Source organism: Habropoda laboriosa, unplaced genomic scaffold, assembly GCF_001263275.1.
Source record: "Habropoda laboriosa isolate 0110345459 unplaced genomic scaffold, ASM126327v1 scaffold983, whole genome shotgun sequence".
Classification (NCBI taxonomy): Eukaryota; Metazoa; Arthropoda; class Insecta; order Hymenoptera; family Apidae; genus Habropoda; species Habropoda laboriosa.
In genome coordinates, this window is record NW_017101081.1 from 71,040 (window position 1) to 93,325 (window position 22,286).

Genomic DNA, 22,286 nt, shown 5'->3' on the forward strand with positions numbered 1-22,286 from the left:
TATTACATATGCTGTGAATTCAAACTTTTGTAATGTGAATTTCGTTAAGTAAAATATCATCCTGTGTGAACATAAAATGAACAAAGAAACTTTGACTGCAGGTTTATTTTAGTGTGTTGAAACATAGTACTAAAAGGGTTGATAGTTTATATTTATAGATTTTTTCTCATTTAAGATAAGGAAGGAAATATTTCACTTGCAAACATATATGTGTATATATGTAATAGAATATTTTAAATTACAGAATTTCTGACGAAACAAGTGCATATAAACCTATGTATAATAATATACATATATATTCTTATGTTTTAGAAAACTAAGAAAGCTTTTCTATTCATTTTTTGATCAATTAAACTACATTCAGTATATCAATAGCATCATGTAATTAGATAATAGAATTTTCTACCAATTTAGCGAATAAATTTTGTTTATCGCACGTATATTTGAAAACAGATAAATAGTTAATAAACCAGCTATTTTTTTAAAAATGATAACTATTCGTCCCCTGTATGACGTACAAAGGACTAAAAATGTTTCCATATAGTCACTTTGGTCAGGCCTCGTTTGTTAAATTAAGTACATATAATATGATGATAATTCACCTCTATAGAACTGTAATTCATACTTATCAAATTAACAAAACCTGTTTGCTATATAGTTGTCAGTGTTTTTCATGTATATCTGCCTAGCGCAGGAAGAGAAGATGCGTGTTACAGTTGTCCTAAACTGGCACACGTTCACTCTATACACAGGTGTACGCACGCGACATACGCGTCTCGAAGAGTGCGGGCTCTAATTTTAGTCGACGAAGCATAAGTCACCCAGGGGCCTTGTAAGGCTAGGAGGCAATCGCGAGGACCCTCGATACGCACTCCCCGTCAACCGCGACATCTACGTAGCCGACTACCAACAACTCTATTTTTGCTATTCCTTATTTCTGTTACAGTTTTACCGCTCGTCTTGGATTACGACTTTTCCTTTGAAGAAAGGGCTAAAATCGATAGCTTTCGAATCAGTTGAAGATATTGCATCGAACATGAGACACGATTATTGACGTTGTTATGTAGAACTTTGATATAAAGACAAGTAATGATCAGTTTAGAAAAAATCACAGTAAAAAATGTTTGCAGGAAAACGTTTGGAGGGAATAAACGAATTACTTCGTCTCGCGATGTCGTGCAAATGACAAATGAAATTTAGAGGGAGCCGATAAATTTAATTATTTCTATTTTTGAGGTTTTGCTGTGGATGTTCTAATTGGCTCGTAATGTTTTCGCAATATGTTATAGCCGAAGAGCTGTAGACTGCACGTACTATTTCAAGATTTAAATATCATTGATCTTTAATATAGAATAATGTCTTTGTTTTACGAATCTGACGCTTGCATTATATATTCTTATTTTTCGTTTTACTTAAACAGTCTTCAATCTTTTTAGCATAAAGCAAAAATAATAAGAATATGTGTTGAAAAAATTATTTTTTTCTACTTACTATGTAACTCTTTAACCTATCGAAGCGAACGAAAATATAGTTACTTAGAATTGCACACATATTGGTCGGTTGCCAGAATATGTATACCGTATTCGAAGTTAAATGTCATGAGAATTCGAAACATAATAGTTCTCACAAATTCGTTCGATTATGAAGATGCAACCTGTTCCCGTCTATTATGTCAACGTGTTGAATGTACGCCAGAGATTGCACGTGATAAGGTTCACATAAACCGACATTGAATTATTATAATATATAATACAGTTTTATTATCATTAATTATATGATATAATAAGAACAATACGCCAGGCAGCAATATGAGCCAACGTCGATGCGCCTGGTTATGGTTTCCCATATCATATACTTGACATCCTCGTCGATTACCACCCCGTGCGTATCGCAAATGCCAAATTACGTGTGCTTACGATTTCAAGAAAGCCTTTGTATGTGTGCATATGTGCGTGTGCCAGAATGATGCATATAAGTCTGCGTATACGTGTTTACAAGATCCAGGACTCGTTGTGATGGCCAAGGAGATTATTGTCGATAAATTAATTAACGTCAATAACAAACAGTCATGTTGTATAAACTACATAATAAAGTACAGTCTGATAAATGTGTAGAATAAAGGCACTTCAGCAATTTTCCTTTCCCAAACCTAGTTTCTCCCCGTCCCTCCCTCAATTCTGCATTCTTTTCTTTTTCTTCTCTCCAGCCAAAGTACACCTAGGTCGCGGATCGAAAATCGCGATTACAAATGGAAAAAGAAAAGAAAGCAGGTAAATATGATGAACTGCCGTGTTAGGTGCAACATCTTAGAAGCACTTGCGGTGGACAATGCCTGGGCCGGACTCGTCGTATTCCTGCTTGGAGATCCACATCTGTTGGAAAGTGGACAGGGAAGCCAGAATGGATCCACCGATCCATACAGAGTACTTTCTCTCAGGGGGCGCAATGATCTTGATCTTGATGGTCGATGGAGCCAGGGCGGTAATTTCCTTTTGCATACGATCGGCAATACCCGGGTACATGGTAGTACCACCAGACAATACAGTATTAGCATACAGGTCCTTACGGATATCGACATCGCACTTCATGATGGAGTTGTACACGGTCTCGTGGATACCACAGGATTCCATACCCAAGAAGGATGGTTGGAAGAGAGCTTCCGGGCAACGGAACCTCTCGTTACCGATGGTGATGACCTGTCCATCAGGCAACTCGTAGCTCTTCTCAAGAGAGGTGCTAGCTGCGGCAGTGGCCATTTCCTGTTCAAAGTCCAGGGCGACGTAGCAAAGTTTTTCCTTGATGTCGCGGACAATTTCTCGCTCAGCCGTGGTGGTGAAGCTATAACCTCTCCAGAATGGATCCACCGATCCATACGGAGTATTTCCTCTCAGGAGGTGCGATGATCTTGATCTTGATGGTCGATGGGGCCAGGGCGGTAATTTCCTTCTGCATACGATCGGCAATACCTGGGTACATAGTGGTACCACCAGAGAGCACGTTGTTGGCATAGAGATCCTTACGGATATCGACGTCGCACTTCATGATGGAGTTGTACACGGTCTCGTGGATACCGCAGGATTCCATACCCAGGAAGGATGGCTGGAAGAGAGCCTCCGGGCAACGGAACCTCTCGTTACCGATGGTGATAACCTGTCCGTCGGGCAACTCGTAGCTCTTCTCAAGAGAGGTGCTGGCTGCGGCAGTGGCCATTTCCTGTTCAAAGTCCAGGGCGACGTAGCAAAGTTTCTCCTTGATGTCGCGGACAATTTCTCGCTCAGCCGTGGTGGTGAAGCTATAACCTCTTTCGGTCAAGATCTTCATAAGGTAGTCGGTCAAATCACGACCGGCCAAGTCCAAACGGAGGATGGCATGAGGAAGGGCATAACCTTCGTAGATGGGTACGGTGTGAGAAACACCGTCACCCGAGTCCAAGACAATACCGGTGGTACGACCGGAGGCGTACAGCGACAGCACGGCCTGGATGGCGACGTACATGGCAGGGCTGTTGAAAGTTTCGAACATAATCTGGGTCATCTTTTCACGGTTAGCTTTTGGATTCAGAGGGGCTTCGGTGAGGAGAACTGGGTGTTCCTCCGGAGCGACACGCAGTTCATTGTAGAAGGTATGGTGCCAGATCTTCTCCATATCATCCCAGTTGGTGATGATACCGTGTTCTATAGGATACTTTAAAGTAAGTATACCTCTTTTGCTTTGCGCTTCGTCTCCTACGTAACTGTCCTTTTGACCCATGCCGACCATCACACCCTGGAATAATTATTAATGAGTACCAATAGCGATACTTAATGTTAGCATTGCAGTGTACTTTATAGAATGAAAAATGATTTTCAAAATTAACGAACTTGATGACGTGGGCGTCCAACAATGCTGGGGAAGACAGCACGTGGTGCGTCATCTCCGGCGAATCCCGCTTTGCACATACCGGACCCATTGTCCACAACTAGTGCGGCAACATCATCATCACACATCTTGGTTGGTTATTAGTGTTACTTCCTGTGAATATTTCATCAAATATATAAGATTGCGTATTTATTTTTCATTGTGCTTCATCACATTCCTTTGTTAGATGGTTATTGATTGGTATTAAAGGTATTAAAATCGTAACGCAGTCTTCTTTGTTCACAAACTGTTATAAAAATCAATACTATTTTAAATTAGCAGAAGTAAGTGGTATGCAAGGGTGAAGCAGAAAAAAATCATTAAGCATGATAAAAAAAACTTTTGTGTCAAAATTTAATGTGGAAGATGTATAACAAATTGGCAGATCCATTTCAGTAGTATTCAGATTACGAAAGAAGCCGTTTAGAGTAATCAGTATAATTTCTCGATTTCTAAGATATGTTCGTAATTTATTTTTAACAATAAAAGAAGCAAAAATATAGATAGTACTGGCAGTTTTAATAATAATGAAAGACTTGTTATATTTATTGGTTAAAAGAGGATTGTAATAATTGGTCCTTATGTGTGAATTATCGAATCGTTAATTATGTAAAAATAGAAGTGCATTGTAATTATACACACAAGATCTGCCTTGATGATCAAAGCAAATAATCTTCCATTGTTATAATAAAGGTTTTACACATTGTTTCAAGAAGTAGTGACTGGTTGTCAACTGATAAAAAAAAGATATATACTGAAATTAACAATAGCAACAAACAGTTATAGAAACACAAGCATCGATATCACATTTGGGAAATGTCACTTCACAGACAAAATCCGCGGACATGCAGGATCAAACAATCGAGTAATTTCTTAGAACGATTGATTGCGCTCAGTCCTCGTACAGTCTTTCGACATAATTGACACCGATTTCTTTTGCGAAGTCACTGAAACGCGGTAAATTACACCTTGTGAAGTCTCCAGAACGAACGCGATACGTTTTTACGCACTGTTTCTCATTCTCCGGTATACGAGGACCGAAGTAGTTGTTCACGAATAGTATGCGCAACCCTCGTCTCAATCAATCGATTAAGGAGAAATCTCATTGGGTACACAGCTGCACGCTCCGAATGGATGCAAACTAACGGGGCACACTCGTTCAATTTACCGTTCGCTAATCCGATTCAAAAGATCGGCAACGGTCGCTTAGGGCGTACGTCGTGCAAGAGACCGAGAGCGGTGAGTGGCACAGTGCCGGCTCTGTGGGGTCCCTTTATCCATATCGGTTCGCAGCCGAAAATAGCGATCCGCCCCTTAGATGGAAATCTATCGTGCATTAACACTCGTCTCAGCCCGCCGCCACCGCCTAGTCCTTAGACGCCCTAACCGTCACGCTGAGAAGGAGAGACGCCGTGCGTCGCGATGAGGCGACGGCCGACGGCCCCTGAATCCAAATAAGGACTCGTCACGCGCCAGGGCCGTCACTCGTCGGGCGCTAATCAGCTGAGAATCGAAGGGCATCGACGTTTATGCCCGATATGCCCTCGAAACATACTAAAGATGAACGCTAAATGATTATGGTATAGTATAGTAGCATAGATAGTGTACTTTTTTGTTATTATGGAACTATTAGTGTTGTTTTTATGGAAACATTGAGTTATCGTGTACACAAATTTTAAGTACAATGGAAAGATTGTGAAATTTATCTAGATAATGCTGAATCAATGACGGTTCAACAATAAAACGTTTGATAAAGTTCAGTGGTCCCCAAACGTTTAAATAATTTTGAAGTTGTATTTTTTTGGTTCTTAGGTGCATAGATGATTTTTAATAAATACAAAGGATTTGACGTTTACCTTAATAGCATTGGCTTGTATTTCATAGGAGGAAGATTCAGTAAATTTGACATCCAATGTATGCAGTATAAATATCTTTACGTTGGAATTATGTTATTGTTTACATGAAAGTTAGGATGATAGCTTCCTAGTTAACAAGGAAAAATAAGCTAATATGAGGCTAAAATGATAAAAATCAGTTTCTGAAACAATTAGATTTTCCCATAAATATGCAGTATGTGCATTTTGATTGTCAGATATACATGTATAATGTAATCAAGTTAGATTACTAGTCTTTTGAAAATTTTTTTAAGTACATCTTCTTAAATTAAGCTGTATCTCATTTAGAACAATTTCGAAAAAGTTTAGCACATTGTAAATATTGATTTGGCTTATTCATTAATATCTCGAGATCAAGTAATTTTTAAAATCTTGGAAATTATATAATAACAGAATAAAAATTGAAGTATATCTATTTAAAGTGTAAAATGTAATGTGTAAGAGTACATTTATCAACCTAATGAAAAATAAATAAATCGATTAATATGAACTTCATCTATTAACTTGCAATTTTACAAAATTAAGAAAATGCAATACTTAAACGTAATGAACTTAATACTTAAGAGTACTAAGTTGTAAGGTTTTCGTGCTGGCATAAAAATCTTTCTATTTTAATCTGTGGAATCAATTATTGAAGTTGTGCGGTGTAACAATACAAGCGATACCAGTTTTCATTTTGTGGCTGTCATTCATATTCACAAACATATGACTTCACATGCCGCAACATGCCAACAATAATAATTTGGATTACAGTCGAGACGTTACGTCATTTTCAATGTTAAACTATCCGAATTTTGTGATCATGAATGACGGTATTGAAAATGGACCGATTACTTAGTCGATGAAAACTATTTAGAATCGAATTATTAGGTGATTAGACTGCTTTCTATAATTGGGAGTGCACAGGGCGACCATGTAGCTCGAGACACCACCGATCCCCTCCACCTTTTTGCAAGAGCCACCGTTGAACCGTACAACCGATTCGCAGATTCACATTGCGGAGTTTCAACCCCGAAACGGCGCGTCTTTGTCGCAAACGAACTTTTACACGGAATTCCTTATACGCATACGTATGGTGATTCAACCGATCAACGGACAGTTCCCCAGTTTCGTGCCGGTGATAAACGATAACAATCAACGGACCTATCGAAGGTGATGCGATTTTCTTTTATTTAAAGATGTACGAGAAAATTTTGTGATTCGTTCTTGCAAGTATTCAATTGAAGTAGGTTAGCCACGGTGTAACCAATTATTGATTAAACAATAGTAATGCTTAATGATAAGATCTGAATAATTGGGAAAAGTAGATTTTTGATATTTGAATTTTGAGTATGCTATTGTTGAGATTAAAACTATTCTCAGTTCAAAGTATGTAAATATGTTCAATTCTTTTTTCATTTTTCAATTTTTCCTATTAATCTCCGTAGATATTAGACAAGTGGAGGACGGCAAGAACTTTGAAAAATTAAACTTTGTGTATCAGTATATAAATATCATGCATAATGTATTAATGTATAATATGAAATCATGAAAAAATGAAAGAGTAAACGATTCCTTCCATGCGCACTTTAAAAATTAAAGAAATTTGAAAAAATTAAAAAAATTATAGAAGCCATTCAAAAAATGAGAAGGGTATTCATATTTGTGCTGTTTCTTTGTAAATATGAAATGCTTAAATTTGTGATTGATGGTATGAAACTTCATGGTTATGAATAAAAATTTACAGATGTCGAGGTGCAAAAAACATTGATAAGACGAACACTCTAAGTATGGATTATACTGAAGGAGAGAGCCAATTTGTTCCTGGATGGGGGTACATCATTTCGTGATAATTTGACAACAAAGTTCATGATAACGCAAAGAAGTCCGTTTGGATACAGCGGTAACTTTGATAGAAGCAATAAATTACTCCTTCGCATAATTCACCTCATGCATGGTAGATTATGTATATTACTACCCCTTCCAAAATGTTATTTACATAATATATTTGATATACTAGTACCGAGAGATTTTTATTATACGAGAATTTAATAAATGAATTTTAACGTAGAACCCCTTTAGTATATAAACTCGCTACTTCTATTTTTTATTATCCTGTTTTCCTTGATTTATGCAAAATTTTTGTCTAGTACAACAACCAATATAAATGTATAATGATTGAAACCACCCCGTTCTTTTAATTTACCCATAATATCCACTGTGTCTAAATATAAGTGCACGATATTAATGAGGATTTAATAAGCACTTACCCGATCTGCACCTGATTATAGTATACCTTAGTCCTAATGTAGAGTACACTACTGTTTTGATTAAGTGACCCAATTAATTCAAGAGAAGGAAATATCTGTTGATTCGATAAGAAAATTTAATTTTCTTTGACTGAAAAGTAATGTTCTTCAAACAAATGTTATAATTGGATATTGTGTAAATACCAATCGACATTTAGGGAATCGTAAAATGAAAAGCTACGTTTTGATTCATTGTAAGAATATAAGACTGATTTATTCCGTAGATGTAAACTTATATACAAAAGATGACGTATATGTTCAGACCGTGTTTGTCGGAAAAAATCTCACCGCCACGTAGAGACAGTGCCGATAGAATTGAACTAACGGAGACGCAACTAGACGAAGCGGTACGGCAGTGAACGGTGCGTTTTGGGAAAAGTGTAGCAATAACAATATCAATAGTAATAATAATTTGGAGCAAGCATAACTGCTTAGAAGCACTTGCGGTGAACGATGCCAGGGCCGGACTCGTCATACTCCTGCTTGGAGATCCACATTTGTTGGAAGGTGGATAGAGAAGCCAGAATGGATCCACCGATCCATACGGAGTATTTCCTCTCAGGAGGTGCGATGATCTTGATCTTGATGGTCGATGGGGCCAGGGCGGTAATTTCCTTCTGCATACGATCGGCAATACCTGGGTACATAGTGGTACCACCAGAGAGCACGTTGTTGGCATAGAGATCCTTACGGATATCGACGTCGCACTTCATGATGGAGTTGTACACGGTCTCGTGGATACCGCAGGATTCCATACCCAGGAAGGATGGTTGGAAGAGAGCTTCCGGGCAACGGAACCTCTCGTTACCGATGGTGATGACCTGTCCATCAGGCAACTCGTAGCTCTTCTCAAGAGAGGTGCTAGCTGCGGCAGTGGCCATTTCCTGTTCAAAGTCCAGGGCGACGTAGCAAAGTTTTTCCTTGATGTCGCGGACAATTTCTCGCTCAGCCGTGGTGGTGAAGCTATAACCTCTCTCGGTCAAGATCTTCATGAGGTAGTCGGTCAAATCACGACCGGCCAAGTCCAAACGGAGGATGGCATGAGGAAGGGCATAACCTTCGTAGATGGGTACGGTGTGAGAAACACCGTCACCCGAGTCCAAGACAATACCGGTGGTACGACCGGAGGCGTACAGCGACAGCACGGCCTGGATGGCGACGTACATGGCAGGGCTGTTGAAAGTTTCGAACATAATCTGGGTCATCTTTTCACGGTTAGCTTTTGGGTTCAAAGGGGCTTCGGTGAGGAGAACTGGGTGTTCCTCCGGAGCGACACGCAGTTCGTTGTAGAAGGTATGATGCCAGATCTTCTCCATATCATCCCAGTTGGTGATGATACCGTGTTCTATAGGATACTTTAAAGTAAGTATACCTCTTTTGCTTTGCGCTTCGTCTCCTACGTAACTGTCCTTTTGACCCATGCCGACCATCACACCCTGGAATAATTATTAATGAGTACCAATAGCGATACTTAATGTTAGCATTGCAGTGTACTTTATAGAATGAAAAATGATTTTCAAAATTAACGAACTTGATGACGTGGGCGTCCAACAATGCTGGGGAAGACAGCACGTGGGGATCCATTGTCGACTACAAGGGCGGCTACTTCGTCGTCGCACATTTTGTTACTTCCTCGAGTTTAATGCTCTGTAACAAAAATCGTGGTTGTTCTTAATGTTTCGTTATTCTCTATTTGGTGTGCTCATTTCATTATAATGATGTTTTTGTTTCATCGAAATATTTGATTTCATCAAATACCTATCTGTGCTTTCGACGATACTCTCGAAAATACTAATGCTGCTCGACTTGTTTTGTCTGATATTTTGTAAAAACGTGTCGAAAATTCATGATACATTGCACTGATGCTTACTCAATATGTCGTTGATATATTTAAATTTGACGTTCAAATGGAGGGGAATTAATATTTCCTAGCATGTGTGCGTGAAAAGTAGGTAGTCGTAAAAAAGAAGTTAAAAATCTTATCGTTGAAATTTTAATGTTGCTTCAAATAATTCATCAGCTGAATATGAAAACTGAATTTGCTTCCTTTTGTTGTTTTAAAAATTCACACAATAGTTCCTGAAATTAACACACGGCACAGAGGTAGCTTAACTTTATTTCAGTTGTAAAAAGTGTAAAAATTCATTTGAACAAAATGCTGTAGAGATTTGAAACACTAGGAACCGATGTTGAAACACTTGAGAGGGAAACCAAACAATCGTACCTAAAATAAATTCCAATGTATGTAAGTATTCAACGAAAGGAATAATGATCTTTCGTTTGATAATAAATGTTACGCAGAACTATAAAATTTCGATAGATAAAAATGAAGGAATGTAGTGAAACAGTATAGGCGTCGAGTGGTACGGTGAAGTTTTCGCGGAAAGCATCGGTGCTCGCCAGAATTGACCCAGTTGCCTATAAAACGATAGGCAAGCGGTCCCGGCGTTGTGGCACTATTTTGGTACGCCGCGACGCTAACTTTAGACGTACGACTGACGGACGATCCCTAATAAGTGCAAGCGACGATTATGGTGAGCAACACCCTCTCTGCTTGCTGAGGCTCAGCTCAGACCACGAGGGATAAAGCATAACATCGAGGCTCGCGCATGCCAAAATTATGCTCTGCTTACAAAAAGACGAGCCTCGCACACGGGCAAGAACCTCGAAATATGCCTAAACATGACGATGGAACCGGCCATTCGCCCCGAACACGTGTATTTTTGGTACTCGTGATTAGCTACTTAGACGATTTTCGAAGCCGTGGGAGGGAGTTCGTGCGCAGAACAATGATACTCTTGCAAGGAAAGCTTGCAAATGACTTGAATATGGCAATTTGCTGGTGGAAAATGTAATACTTGTATCGCGAGAATTGTTCAAATGTTGAAAACAGGTTTGGAAGTAGTTTGAATTTTCATTCTAGTATTTGGTACGTTCTATTTTCAATATAATACTTTGTATATGGTATGACTTAGTAGTTTATCGTTATGCCGTTAAACAGACGTTGAAGTAGTTTCAACGTAGACGTTTTATTTTAGCTTCGAAATTTACTTACATGTCTTCAATATAATTATTCAAATAATTTCGTATCATTCATAGTTTAATTTAGCCAAGTAAATGAGAAGAAACTCTATCATTTCATTCGAAAAATGCTATTCATAACTAGAAAAGAAAGTATCGAAGGAATGTACATTAACGATAAAAGATGACACAGTATTGAATACTTCTGGTTAAAAGAACGAAACGTTCTAAACAAAATATTGAAAGAACATAAAACAATTATTATGTTATGCAATATGAAATGTTGGATTTTCAATTATTCGCAAATTGATCCCTCAAGTGATTAGTTAAATTCTGAGAAATTCTGAGTTTTTTGTGTTAACTTTAAAGTTCATACAATTTTTGTTACTGTTGAGGAATTTAATACTCGTATTAGACGCCAATGGAGACATAATATTTCAATCCGACATTTCATATTATATGACATCTGGTATTTAACGATGAGTTGGTATATGAATTAAAACATAATTCTTTAATTATGATGCAAGTATTGTTTCAGTAAAAGTTAAAGAATTTTTCACTTTAAAAAATACTTCAATAACTACTTCCTACCAAGGTGATTCAGTTTAATGGTAACGTTTTATGACCAACTCGAAGAATATTCTAAAATATCTTAAAATATCTAAATTTAAAGTTACGTTAATTATCAGAACCTAACTGATAAGTAACAATGATACATGCACTATAAAAAAAGGAGGAAACGTATTCGCCTTTAAATGATCGAAAAAGCAGTTAATCAATTAATCAATTTCTGTTCAATGAAGATACAATACTACTCCTCGTTCTCAACACACAAACGTAGTAACACTCAATGCTATTTATTTCAGATTCGATATATTGGAAGGAATCTCGACCGCTCCCTTAAAAGTCTAACAGCGTATCGCTACACCCTAAAGAAACTTTCTTCCGTTGAAAGAATTGGCCGAAAATCGTACACGACCGCAGTGCAATAAAAGAATGGATGACGGTGATCAATCGAGTGTCAGTATCTGCGACTGTGTTGAGAGTTCTGGAGGTAATCGATAGTATCCGTGATAGATGAAATATTGTTTTCAGAAAACAGTTTCTACGTACCGTGCTCGGGACAGAGTTGGAGTAGCGTCTGTGCCTTGGGAGCGTCGCGACGTCGAATATATGCTCTCGTCAGGACGCCCCCGCATTCTCGTGGGATGGTGCTTGCTCGACAGGCACGAAAAAGGCTTGCCTCGCGTGGCGTCGCGACGCTCGCCGAACTAGGCGGCCCCAGGCCCTAAGCAGACCGAGGAAAATGCGCAGCATTGAAAACGCTCAATATCATTTTTCCTTATAGTTGTTTTAGTTTTTACCGTCTATACAATCTTTATTGATCCTTCGTTTTTTCTAGGTTTCCTTCATATGATTTCTCTAGAAATTTCATTCTTAGGTAAGACATATCGTCTCTTCTCCAATTTTAGCCAACGGAACTATTTCTTATTAGTCTCTTTTCCCTTATATGCTTCTCTACATCGAAATTAAAGGAAAATATTATTAGTCCTCGAAATCTCACCAGTGCACGAAACAAAGTTCTGGTCTTGTTTTCTTATTGAAGCTGATCTCCATGCTTCTCTATCTCCCCATTCGAAACTAAGGTATCGATATAATATAAGGCGCTTTACTTTTCTACTGCATAGAAAGTGCTGCGTGTAAGGGGTAAGAGCTCCAATACGTACAAGGAGATTTTCGTTGTAATTTTTGAAATAATTGTTCGTAAGCTATTAATATTTTACTGTTTCGAAATATGTTGCTGCTTGAAAACCGTTTTTTCATCTACAGAAACGAGGGGTAAATTGTTACTCACAATGTTTGTTACTAGTATCAAGTAAATAAATTAGGATGATAGTTTAAATTGGTTTCTTCAAATTTTTATAATTTGAAATAGAAGCAACAAATTTTGTGTCATTTGTTCGCAAAGAAGCATATTGTAAATCCTAATTGTAAATTCTTCATATAATGCATTCAAATTTTGCTTTGCACTTTACACCATCGAGCTTGGAGAATTGATTATTTGAAATATAAATTTTATTTGATTAATTATTGAGGTAATTGCTAAAAACTTATTTTCAAAAATTATTTATTATTTATTGTCGCTTATCAGTTACTTTTGTTTTCCACAAAACGAGATACGAAACGTAATACAGTACGTATCGTATAATTTACTTAATTTCAATAATTTCTGACTTATTATCTACTTGTAAAATTGTTACATACAAAAGTTGCATAGTTGCGAGGAAGGTGTTACACATAGTTAATAGTGTGTTACATCTTTTATCTCAAACATTCAAAAGAACATTGAATTCTGAGTATTAACTTTTATTAGCCTTGCAAGTAATAGTTAAGAGGATATCCTGCATTTTTTCTTGAAAATTTACTTTACAGAACATCAAGTTTGATATCTAGTATTGCTAAAAACATCAATAGTATAGTGGGGTTTTCCTAGGTAACGTTTATTTCGTTTGATGTTTACCAATACGACTCAGTCCTACATTGTCATGATTGTTTACTACGTCCGTTATTTAATAGCGAGGGTGTCTTTCGTTTGTGTGTGGTAATTACGGTACTGCCATTACGTCCTTGCTACTATGCTTTTGAATACATTTTCTAACTTTTCTTCAACTTTTCTCCAACTTCCACTGTTTCAACATACGAAGTAGAATATCTCATTAACTGCTAAGTTTGCAACAAATGAAGGTCAATACAGTTTCTTCCAAGCTATGTAAATTTGTATAGAAAAAATCATTTAAGGTCTCCGAGTTATGCAGTACATCGTGTATATTTTGTGATTTACATGCACAAAGTGCTTGCGCGAGCTATTCACATTTTGCAATTGCATTCTATACATATACAGTTTTATCAAAATCTATTCAAGCGTTATCACACTTGTTAATATACATATATCATCTATTTGAAAACCTTAATATCTAATTTTATTTGTTGTTGTCGTAGACACTCTCTTGGACCTTTTGAATGATAAAACGATTTCGTAAAAATTAATATTTACTGTAATTTTTACCAGTTTTATCACAAGAAATGCAGATTCTGCACCCATTATCGTATTTAAACTACTTTTGGCAAAAGTTGACAAGAACTGACATAGCACAGATCATTTTTCTTTTGGCATACATTGTAGCGGGGACATTTCAAAGTAACACACGCTTTGAATTTTGCGGCGGTCTCTTTTGGTTCTTGAGATATGCGAATTTGTAAACTATACTTATTTCGAAATTCGTAGCGAAACTAAACAGTAATCCTAAGGTGTATTACCAGTGAATATGGATGGAATATTGAGCAAATGTAAACACAAAAAAAAATATTTACATTTTTTGTAGTTACTGTTCAGTTTCGTTGTACGAGTCAAAGAGACGACAACAATGCAACTTCACGAATTTCTTTCTATTATTGAAGATAAAGAGAAACTTTTCAATTATTCAATTGAGCATTATATGTAACAAGATTAAATGTACATGTTGCGGTTCTATGTGAGAATTATCGCGAGAACGATTATTGTTGAAATGTCATGGCGTTCAATATGATTATAAGAGAAATAGAAAACGTTCGTTTTGCTTACCGTGACATTGTAAATTGGGCTTGGGTTAGGTTAGGTTAAGTTTGAATTTATTTGGCGAGGGTATGCAGGGGATTTTCTTTGTAGCAAAAATCTTGAAAATATATGTCAAGGTTAAGGTCATAGAGACTAAATTTCTTAAATTTCTTTTTCTGAGAATATTATTTTTATAATATTTCAAAATCTCATGTCTCAAGAACCAAAAGAGACCGCCGCAAAATTCAAAACGTGTGTTACTTAGGAATGTACCCTTTGCAATATATGTATGTTAAAAGAAAAATGATCCGTACTGTGTATGTTTTTATCAACTTTTACCGTACTTTTCATTGCAATTATAAGACATTTTAGTTCTGTAATGGAAAATTTAGGTACCATGTATATGTGAATAATATGATATGCAGGTGATTAAATAGTATTTACAATACTTTCTTAAAGATAACAACTGTCGTAGGTTCAAAATCTTTTTCAATTCGATCGAATATAGTTTAATTTAAAGGCTGATGCAGAATTATACATGTTCTTCTTTATTTACCAGACATCAGAGGAGGAGGAATATTTTGAGATTACACACCGGGACAAAAATAAATCCCAAGAACATGCGACTTTTTTATCGATCAACCCTAAACACTTATTGGCGGAAAAGATTTCCGGGGAATGCAGTGAAGTATTTTTCTGTAAAACTGATCAAAGTTCCAATAACACTTAGCTGATTATGAATCAATCAACCAAAAAATAAAGTCTGGCTTTCTTAGGAAGTATTCTCGCGGAGGGTAGGGAAACATATAATAAAGGGAACCATTCAGGACTAGGTTAGTCATAACAGGCCAAGGTCGTTAGTCAGCTAAACGTCACAACAATAGTTATTTTAAAACTACTTGAACTCTTATGCCATTCTCACAGACATATTCGGACTTGAATACCGCGAAGAAGATAGTAATTTTTTATTGCATAAATTCTAGTGTATTTATATGTGTGCGTGTGTGCAAATACGCGATTTATATAAAATATATATAGCATCAGGTCTTTATCGTCGAAATGCAATGAATAGAAATTCAGTTGTAAATCTGAAATGCTTGAGAACAAAAAATAAATACGCGAAATTATGATTAAATGAGGTTTGTATTTGTTGCTTGTACTTGATGTGTATTTCGATACTTGATTGCTTCTCTTCTCAATTTAATTATAAATAACATAACTTTAGCGGCATTGATATGCAGTGTTTAATTTGATATATCACGAAAGAATATCGGAAACATCTTTAGGTAGTGGTTATTTATATACGGGAAATTTTACATTACAGATGTTTTGTCAGCAAATATGACAGAGGCATGGACGTCGAAGAAATGGTACGCAACGTCGTTGAATAAACTGGACGCGAAAAATTCTTAAAAAGGACCTTGACGCTCGAGTAAAGGCATTGGCTGCGTCGAAGAGGATAGAAACATTAGGTCTATCGGCTTTGTAACATAAGGCATTACAGCTAGGGGGCAAAATAATGGTATGAGAGAATGTATATTTAATTTGACTTTTCGATATATCGTATAACAATATAGCAATATAGTGTATAATATTTACAAAATAAATTAAAATAGAAGTATATTGTTGGTGAGTTTACTTCGATTAGCAGGCTAACAATAGGTATAGTAAGGTTTAAGAAATTTGTTGGAGGTGCAAGAGTCTCGCATAACAGTGAGACAAGCGCAGCTTCCCTCGAAGTTGGTCCAATTCTCTCGAAGATCCCGTGTTCTTCTTGTGTGCCCAGAATGTCCCTTTCATGATCGAAAGGTGCATTTGGTAGGTAGATCAGCCGATCTGGTATTGTTTACGAACCTCGTTTTAATCTGAACGAGGAATGGCCATACACGAGTGAGCTCTGTATCGAGAACCAACACCTTCGCCGGCTTCCTCGGCCTTGGTGAAGTGACAGATGAATGTGCCCGTTTATAGTTAAAGAGCTTTCAGGTTAAGAATGTAATCAGCCTGGTCGTCGTAACTTGCATGGCGGCACAGATGACAACAACAATGAATATTCGATGAGATCTGATGATGATCTGAATTCTGCGATATTCCGATAACGTTCCTTTATTGCAGCATAATGATCGTTAAAGGAAAATTGAGGAAAGGGATCGTATGCTGGACTTCCTTCAGGATGATTCATGGCTTTTAATTTTATATTCGTGCGACGTTGCGGATTCGTCGACAAGGCGCTTAGAAGCACTTGCGGTGGACAATGCCTGGGCCGGACTCGTCATACTCCTGCTTGGAGATCCACATTTGTTGGAAGGTGGATAGAGAAGCCAGAATGGATCCACCGATCCATACGGAGTATTTCCTCTCAGGAGGTGCGATGATCTTGATCTTGATGGTCGATGGGGCCAGGGCGGTAATTTCCTTCTGCATACGATCGGCAATACCTGGGTACATAGTGGTACCACCAGAGAGCACGTTGTTGGCATAGAGATCCTTACGGATATCGACGTCGCACTTCATGATGGAGTTGTACACGGTCTCGTGGATACCGCAGGATTCCATACCCAGGAAGGATGGTTGGAAGAGAGCTTCCGGGCAACGGAACCTCTCGTTACCGATGGTGATGACCTGTCCATCAGGCAACTCGTAGCTCTTCTCAAGAGAGGTGCTAGCTGCGGCAGTGGCCATTTCCTGTTCAAAGTCCAGGGCGACGTAGCAAAGTTTTTCCTTGATGTCGCGGACAATTTCTCGCTCAGCCGTGGTGGTGAAGCTATAACCTCTCTCGGTCAAGATCTTCATGAGGTAGTCGGTCAAATCACGACCGGCCAAGTCCAAACGGAGGATGGCATGGGGAAGGGCATAACCTTCGTAGATGGGTACGGTGTGAGAAACACCGTCACCCGAGTCCAAGACAATACCGGTGGTACGACCGGAGGCGTACAGCGACAGCACGGCCTGGATGGCGACGTACATGGCAGGGCTGTTGAAAGTTTCGAACATAATCTGGGTCATCTTTTCACGGTTAGCTTTTGGGTTCAAAGGGGCTTCGGTGAGGAGAACTGGGTGTTCCTCCGGAGCGACACGCAGTTCGTTGTAGAAGGTATGATGCCAGATCTTCTCCATATCATCCCAGTTGGTGATGATACCGTGTTCTATAGGATACTTTAAAGTAAGTATACCTCTTTTGCTTTGCGCTTCGTCTCCTACGTAACTGTCCTTTTGACCCAGATCCATTGTCGACTACAAGGGCGGCTACTTCGTCGTCACACATTTTGTTGCCTTTTTGTTATCTCTGAAAGAATATTAGTTTCAATTACGTAATTTTATTAATTTTGGTATAGTTTTACGTTTCTCGCAACTGAACTTCAATTGCAATATATTATTTTTAATTCTCTTATAATTTAGTATTTGATGTCTAGGAGTGTACAATGAAAATTTCAATTTTCTACCGAAGGTGATTATATTTCCTACATATTGCTTTTCTTTCTATTATCCATTACCAAAGTGACCGTTTCACTGCGGCATATTCAGATAGAATAACGAATAATGGTTTAAAGAATTTTCGTTTAATACGCACTCCTTTAGATTTCAGTCTATCAATTTAGTAGTAATTCGTTTCTCTTTTGAAATATTTTGATAATACTGGTTTTAAATGAATCGAATCGGTATAAAATTTCTCACTTAACACGTTGAAATTTTGTTAATTTCCCTGACCCTTGGTATTATCTTCTACACTTCGCGAAATGTACCGCGCACCTATTTTCACGTGACGATTGTAAAATCCTATCAATCGATTTTCTACTTGATCACTTGCGTCACTACAAAGCACTGATCTCCGGCGATCGTGCTACACAACACATTTTCTTTCAAGCTGTTCCTCGATACGAAATAAAGATGATAAGAGAAACAGTAATATTAGTAATAATAGTAGAATAAAACTTTGCAAAATTACTAACTGTGGGGGTGAGTTGTGAATCGATGGGCGGCTGAGGAGTGGCTGAGGCTTGAAGGCACCGCGACGCCAGTTATAACATCCGCAGCGTACGCGACGCTACCGAAGATGGGCACGCGGGACGCTTCTAGGGCTGGCCAGCGCGTCTGCCTACGCAAAAGCTCAGCGTAACGATGTCTGCGGATCAGACGTTCTACGAACCAGGAAATCAGTATAGCGACGATGTCGGAATCTCGGTAGAGGGCGGATGGCGGTACGAATTTGGACGGCCCTGGCCGTCCGAGAACAGCAGTGAGAATTATGTGCCTGCCTCCCACCGGCACTTCAACCTTACTCAAGTAGTACATAATCTTGGCTAGAATTTGTTTTAACATTGGTCCATTCCTATTACAGTGATTTTTTAACATTAGAATAATGCTCGTGCGTGGAGCACGATATGGATCTTTGTTTCCTCTGTGGAATAATTATCGAAATCGATGGCGATTAACGACGTTTAGGTTCAATTAAAATTTTTCTCAAAACTTGAATGTTCGTCCAGTGTCTTTGTCGGACGTTTTGCGATAGTAACTCAGTTTATTAGCAGATGAGAAGTTATCGTTCCTGAGATGTTTATCACTTTTTGGTTCGCATCGGTTTCGAAAACAAAAAGGGATTAATACGGTGTATTTATACAAAGTGTTTACCATAACGGTCGCCACGATTTATTAGGCACTTCCAATAATCTGACAAATATGTATTATCAACAAAAATTAGTCAATATTCGATCGACAACAAATTGCAGTAATAAAAATTAGCAAATACATTTTTTTCGTTAAAAAATCCAAGTCACCTTCACTATTTTAAATGGCACCATAAACTTTTTCCGATCCAGTATTGTAAGTAGCGCCGAAACAGAATCAGCAATGTTATATGAAGTTGCCTTTTTTTGAATAACTTGCTTGGAAAATTATTCTACAATATTTGGTAGAAAAAGTTACATGATGTCATTTAAAAAAGTGAAGGTGACTCTGATTTCTTATTGAAGAAACAGCGTTTCGGCAATTTTCATGATTTCAATTTATTGCCGATTGAATACTAACTAATTTTTGTTGATAATATGTTTTTTTTTTTCAGATTATTCCAAGTACCTAAAGAATCGTGATTACCGTTACAGTAAACACCCTGTATAACGTATTGTGATCTATTCGTGTTTGTCGTGTTTTTATTTCAAGCCACGTAGCATTTTATAGTTTCTTGATGGTAATAACAGGTCGTCACTGACGACTCGTCAGTTCGCAGTCTGAGTACATTTGTAACCAAATCAAGACGTTGAAGAGCTGGCTAAAGCTATTTGAAACACGTTGCAAATATTATTCTGTATCTTTTTTCACTTTTATTGTAGATAGTGTCCCTGAACAGTGTATTGTTCCCAAACTCAGCTAAAACTTGAAATTTCACATAAAAGTTAAGTTATGCATATAATAAAATAAATTCATATTAATAGCTTATTAAATTGATATTAAACTGATACTGTTGTGATTTTTATATATGATGTAATAGCCTCAACTATTAAACGTAAATAAGCAATCGCATATTAATAACTGTTTCATAGTGATCTAATATATTTTTCCATGACAATTAACTTTCACGACTAATATTTTTCTTTATATTATAATTATACATGCTTTTGCATTAAAATACTTTGTGCTTAGAATATCGCGAAAATGTTAGGATTTTGAAGAACGTTGCAAATAATAGAAAGCTTGGTTGTTTATCGTGTTAAATTTGTTACACTCGTCATTCCGATATCGTGTACAAAAATATATGTGCGGAATAATGACGTATTATTATATGTATAAGACAACTGACTCCGAAATCAGCAAATTTTCTCTTAATTCAAATAAATAGATACTACAGATATGTATCATACTATAGATAGTACCAATCAATGTGCAAATATATAATTATTTGTTTATCGATTTAGTTACTTATTTATTTATTTATCTAATTTTTCTTTTCATTCAGACCAAGTTAGAAAGCTTCGAAGTAAATATTTCAATTTTTTTTATTAATCACTACTGTTTTAACTACTTTCTTTACATCTGAAATTCTGCGTTGGCACGATAAATTTTGAAAATAAAGCATATTGTAATTTTCAAGTTACAAATATTTTGATTGGAGTTTTTAGTTTCCTTAAAGCAGAAGTTTATACTATTTTAACCGCAAAATTCTTTGTACGTGTATATAACTTTTTATTTAGACAGGCTTTAAAAGTAACCAATATGTTTATTGTATGAAATACTATTTCTGCTTTTGTAAAATCATAAACACTAAGAGTTTGTGTTACAACGATATTTGTCTGTGTAAAGTGTAAAGGGTTTCCTTTTCTCCAATCATATTGTGTTTCACTATTTTATACTGTCTGACTCATGTGGAACGTACTTCACTTACTCTCAACGGTCAGCGGGCATGGTCAACATTTTCATTATTATTGCTTCACTGGTTATACATACATACACGTATACTACAGTCCCGTACAATTTATAGTGTTTTAATGGTAATTTGCTTAAGGAGTCTTCGAACTGTGATGGCTGAAAGGAATTTAATTTCTCGGGAATTTAAAACAAAGCAAGTGCTACACGTATCCTTCTGAAAATTTGTATGTTTATTCTATCATCGTTTAAGAACACAAAAATATTTTTTGTAAGTGAAAATATCCATTTGTCGTAAAATAGGACTACCGTGAAGAGAGCTTCTTGAAAAACATCATTCCCGATAGCTGACATAATATCAGACGTACTTATTCGAAATACAAAATACAAACATATTCTTAATCTGTAAACGTGTGGTTATCGTCTGAACTAGAATAATAAAAAAGTATTGAGAAATAAAGAAATGGAAAGGTTTCAAAGAGATTATTTTCGATTTTAGTAAAAAAAGTGATAGATTTTTTAATCGGAAAGTCTGAATTTTTGAAATATTTGCACAATTCTAATTCAAACATCTACTGAATATGTTTGACAAATTTGGAGTGGATAGGACTTTTAGTTCTTTCGCAATCATGTCTGCCAGTTTCAAAAATGCTGTTTCGAGAAAAACGCGTTTAAAGTTTTAACTAGAGTTTAAGACTATATAAAAAGCGAAATATCACATTTACAGCTAATCTGCTATTCCAGGACCATACAGTACGCCTTCCTCTTTCTCGTAAAAAGAATTTAAGGCCAAATTTTCATTTCTGCGAGTGATCCTCGCCGTTTTTAACTCTGCATGGTACCTTTTCTGGGCGACCAAAATCCGGTTGGTGTCACGTTCCATTGCGAAATTTAAAGCAATAGGACCAATCGCTATGTCTATCGTCTCGAAAATTTTGAGAATAGCTGAGTAGCTTTCATTGAAAATAGCTACAGCTAAGAAATTAGCAAATTGTATTGTTTTTGCTTCGTAATACAAATGCTTCAGTGCAAAATGGCATAGCAAGCCGTTGTAGTTTCACGCTTCCATCGATCATCCAAATATTTTCTTGATGCTATTAATCTCAATTTTTCTTAACGTACTTTGCAAACCACTAATTCACTAATAGCAGAAAATACAGCGACAAATTGTAAGATTCCAACCCTAGCGCCGAACACACGAATTTCTATCTGCTCACAGATTTCCTTTGAAGG

General features: G+C 37.0%; 2 protein-coding genes and 1 pseudogene across 2 annotated transcripts; all 3 read right to left on the reverse strand.

The window, feature by feature from the left end:
• Positions 1 to 1,790: 1,790 nt before the first annotated feature.
• On the reverse strand, positions 1,791 to 5,160 carry LOC108578015 (actin, muscle). The gene is made up of 4 exons (XM_017941259.1): positions 5,066 to 5,160; positions 3,861 to 4,011; positions 3,300 to 3,765; positions 1,791 to 2,845 (listed from the first exon to the last, which is right to left on the reverse strand). Exons 2-4 carry the CDS (start codon positions 3,984 to 3,986, stop codon positions 2,307 to 2,309), a joined length of 1,131 nt encoding a protein of 376 aa, XP_017796748.1. The 5' UTR covers positions 3,987 to 4,011; positions 5,066 to 5,160; the 3' UTR covers positions 1,791 to 2,306.
• A 3,190-nt stretch (positions 5,161 to 8,350) lies between these two features.
• LOC108578016 (actin, clone 205-like) lies at positions 8,351 to 12,307 on the reverse strand. Its single transcript, XM_017941260.1, has 3 exons — positions 12,215 to 12,307; positions 9,612 to 9,727; positions 8,351 to 9,516 (listed from the first exon to the last, which is right to left on the reverse strand). Exons 2-3 carry the CDS (start codon positions 9,699 to 9,701, stop codon positions 8,512 to 8,514), a joined length of 1,095 nt encoding a protein of 364 aa, XP_017796749.1. The 5' UTR covers positions 9,702 to 9,727; positions 12,215 to 12,307; the 3' UTR covers positions 8,351 to 8,511.
• A 3,534-nt stretch (positions 12,308 to 15,841) lies between these two features.
• LOC108578022 lies at positions 15,842 to 18,724 on the reverse strand (annotated as a pseudogene).
• Between the last annotated feature and the right edge of the window lie 3,562 nt (positions 18,725 to 22,286).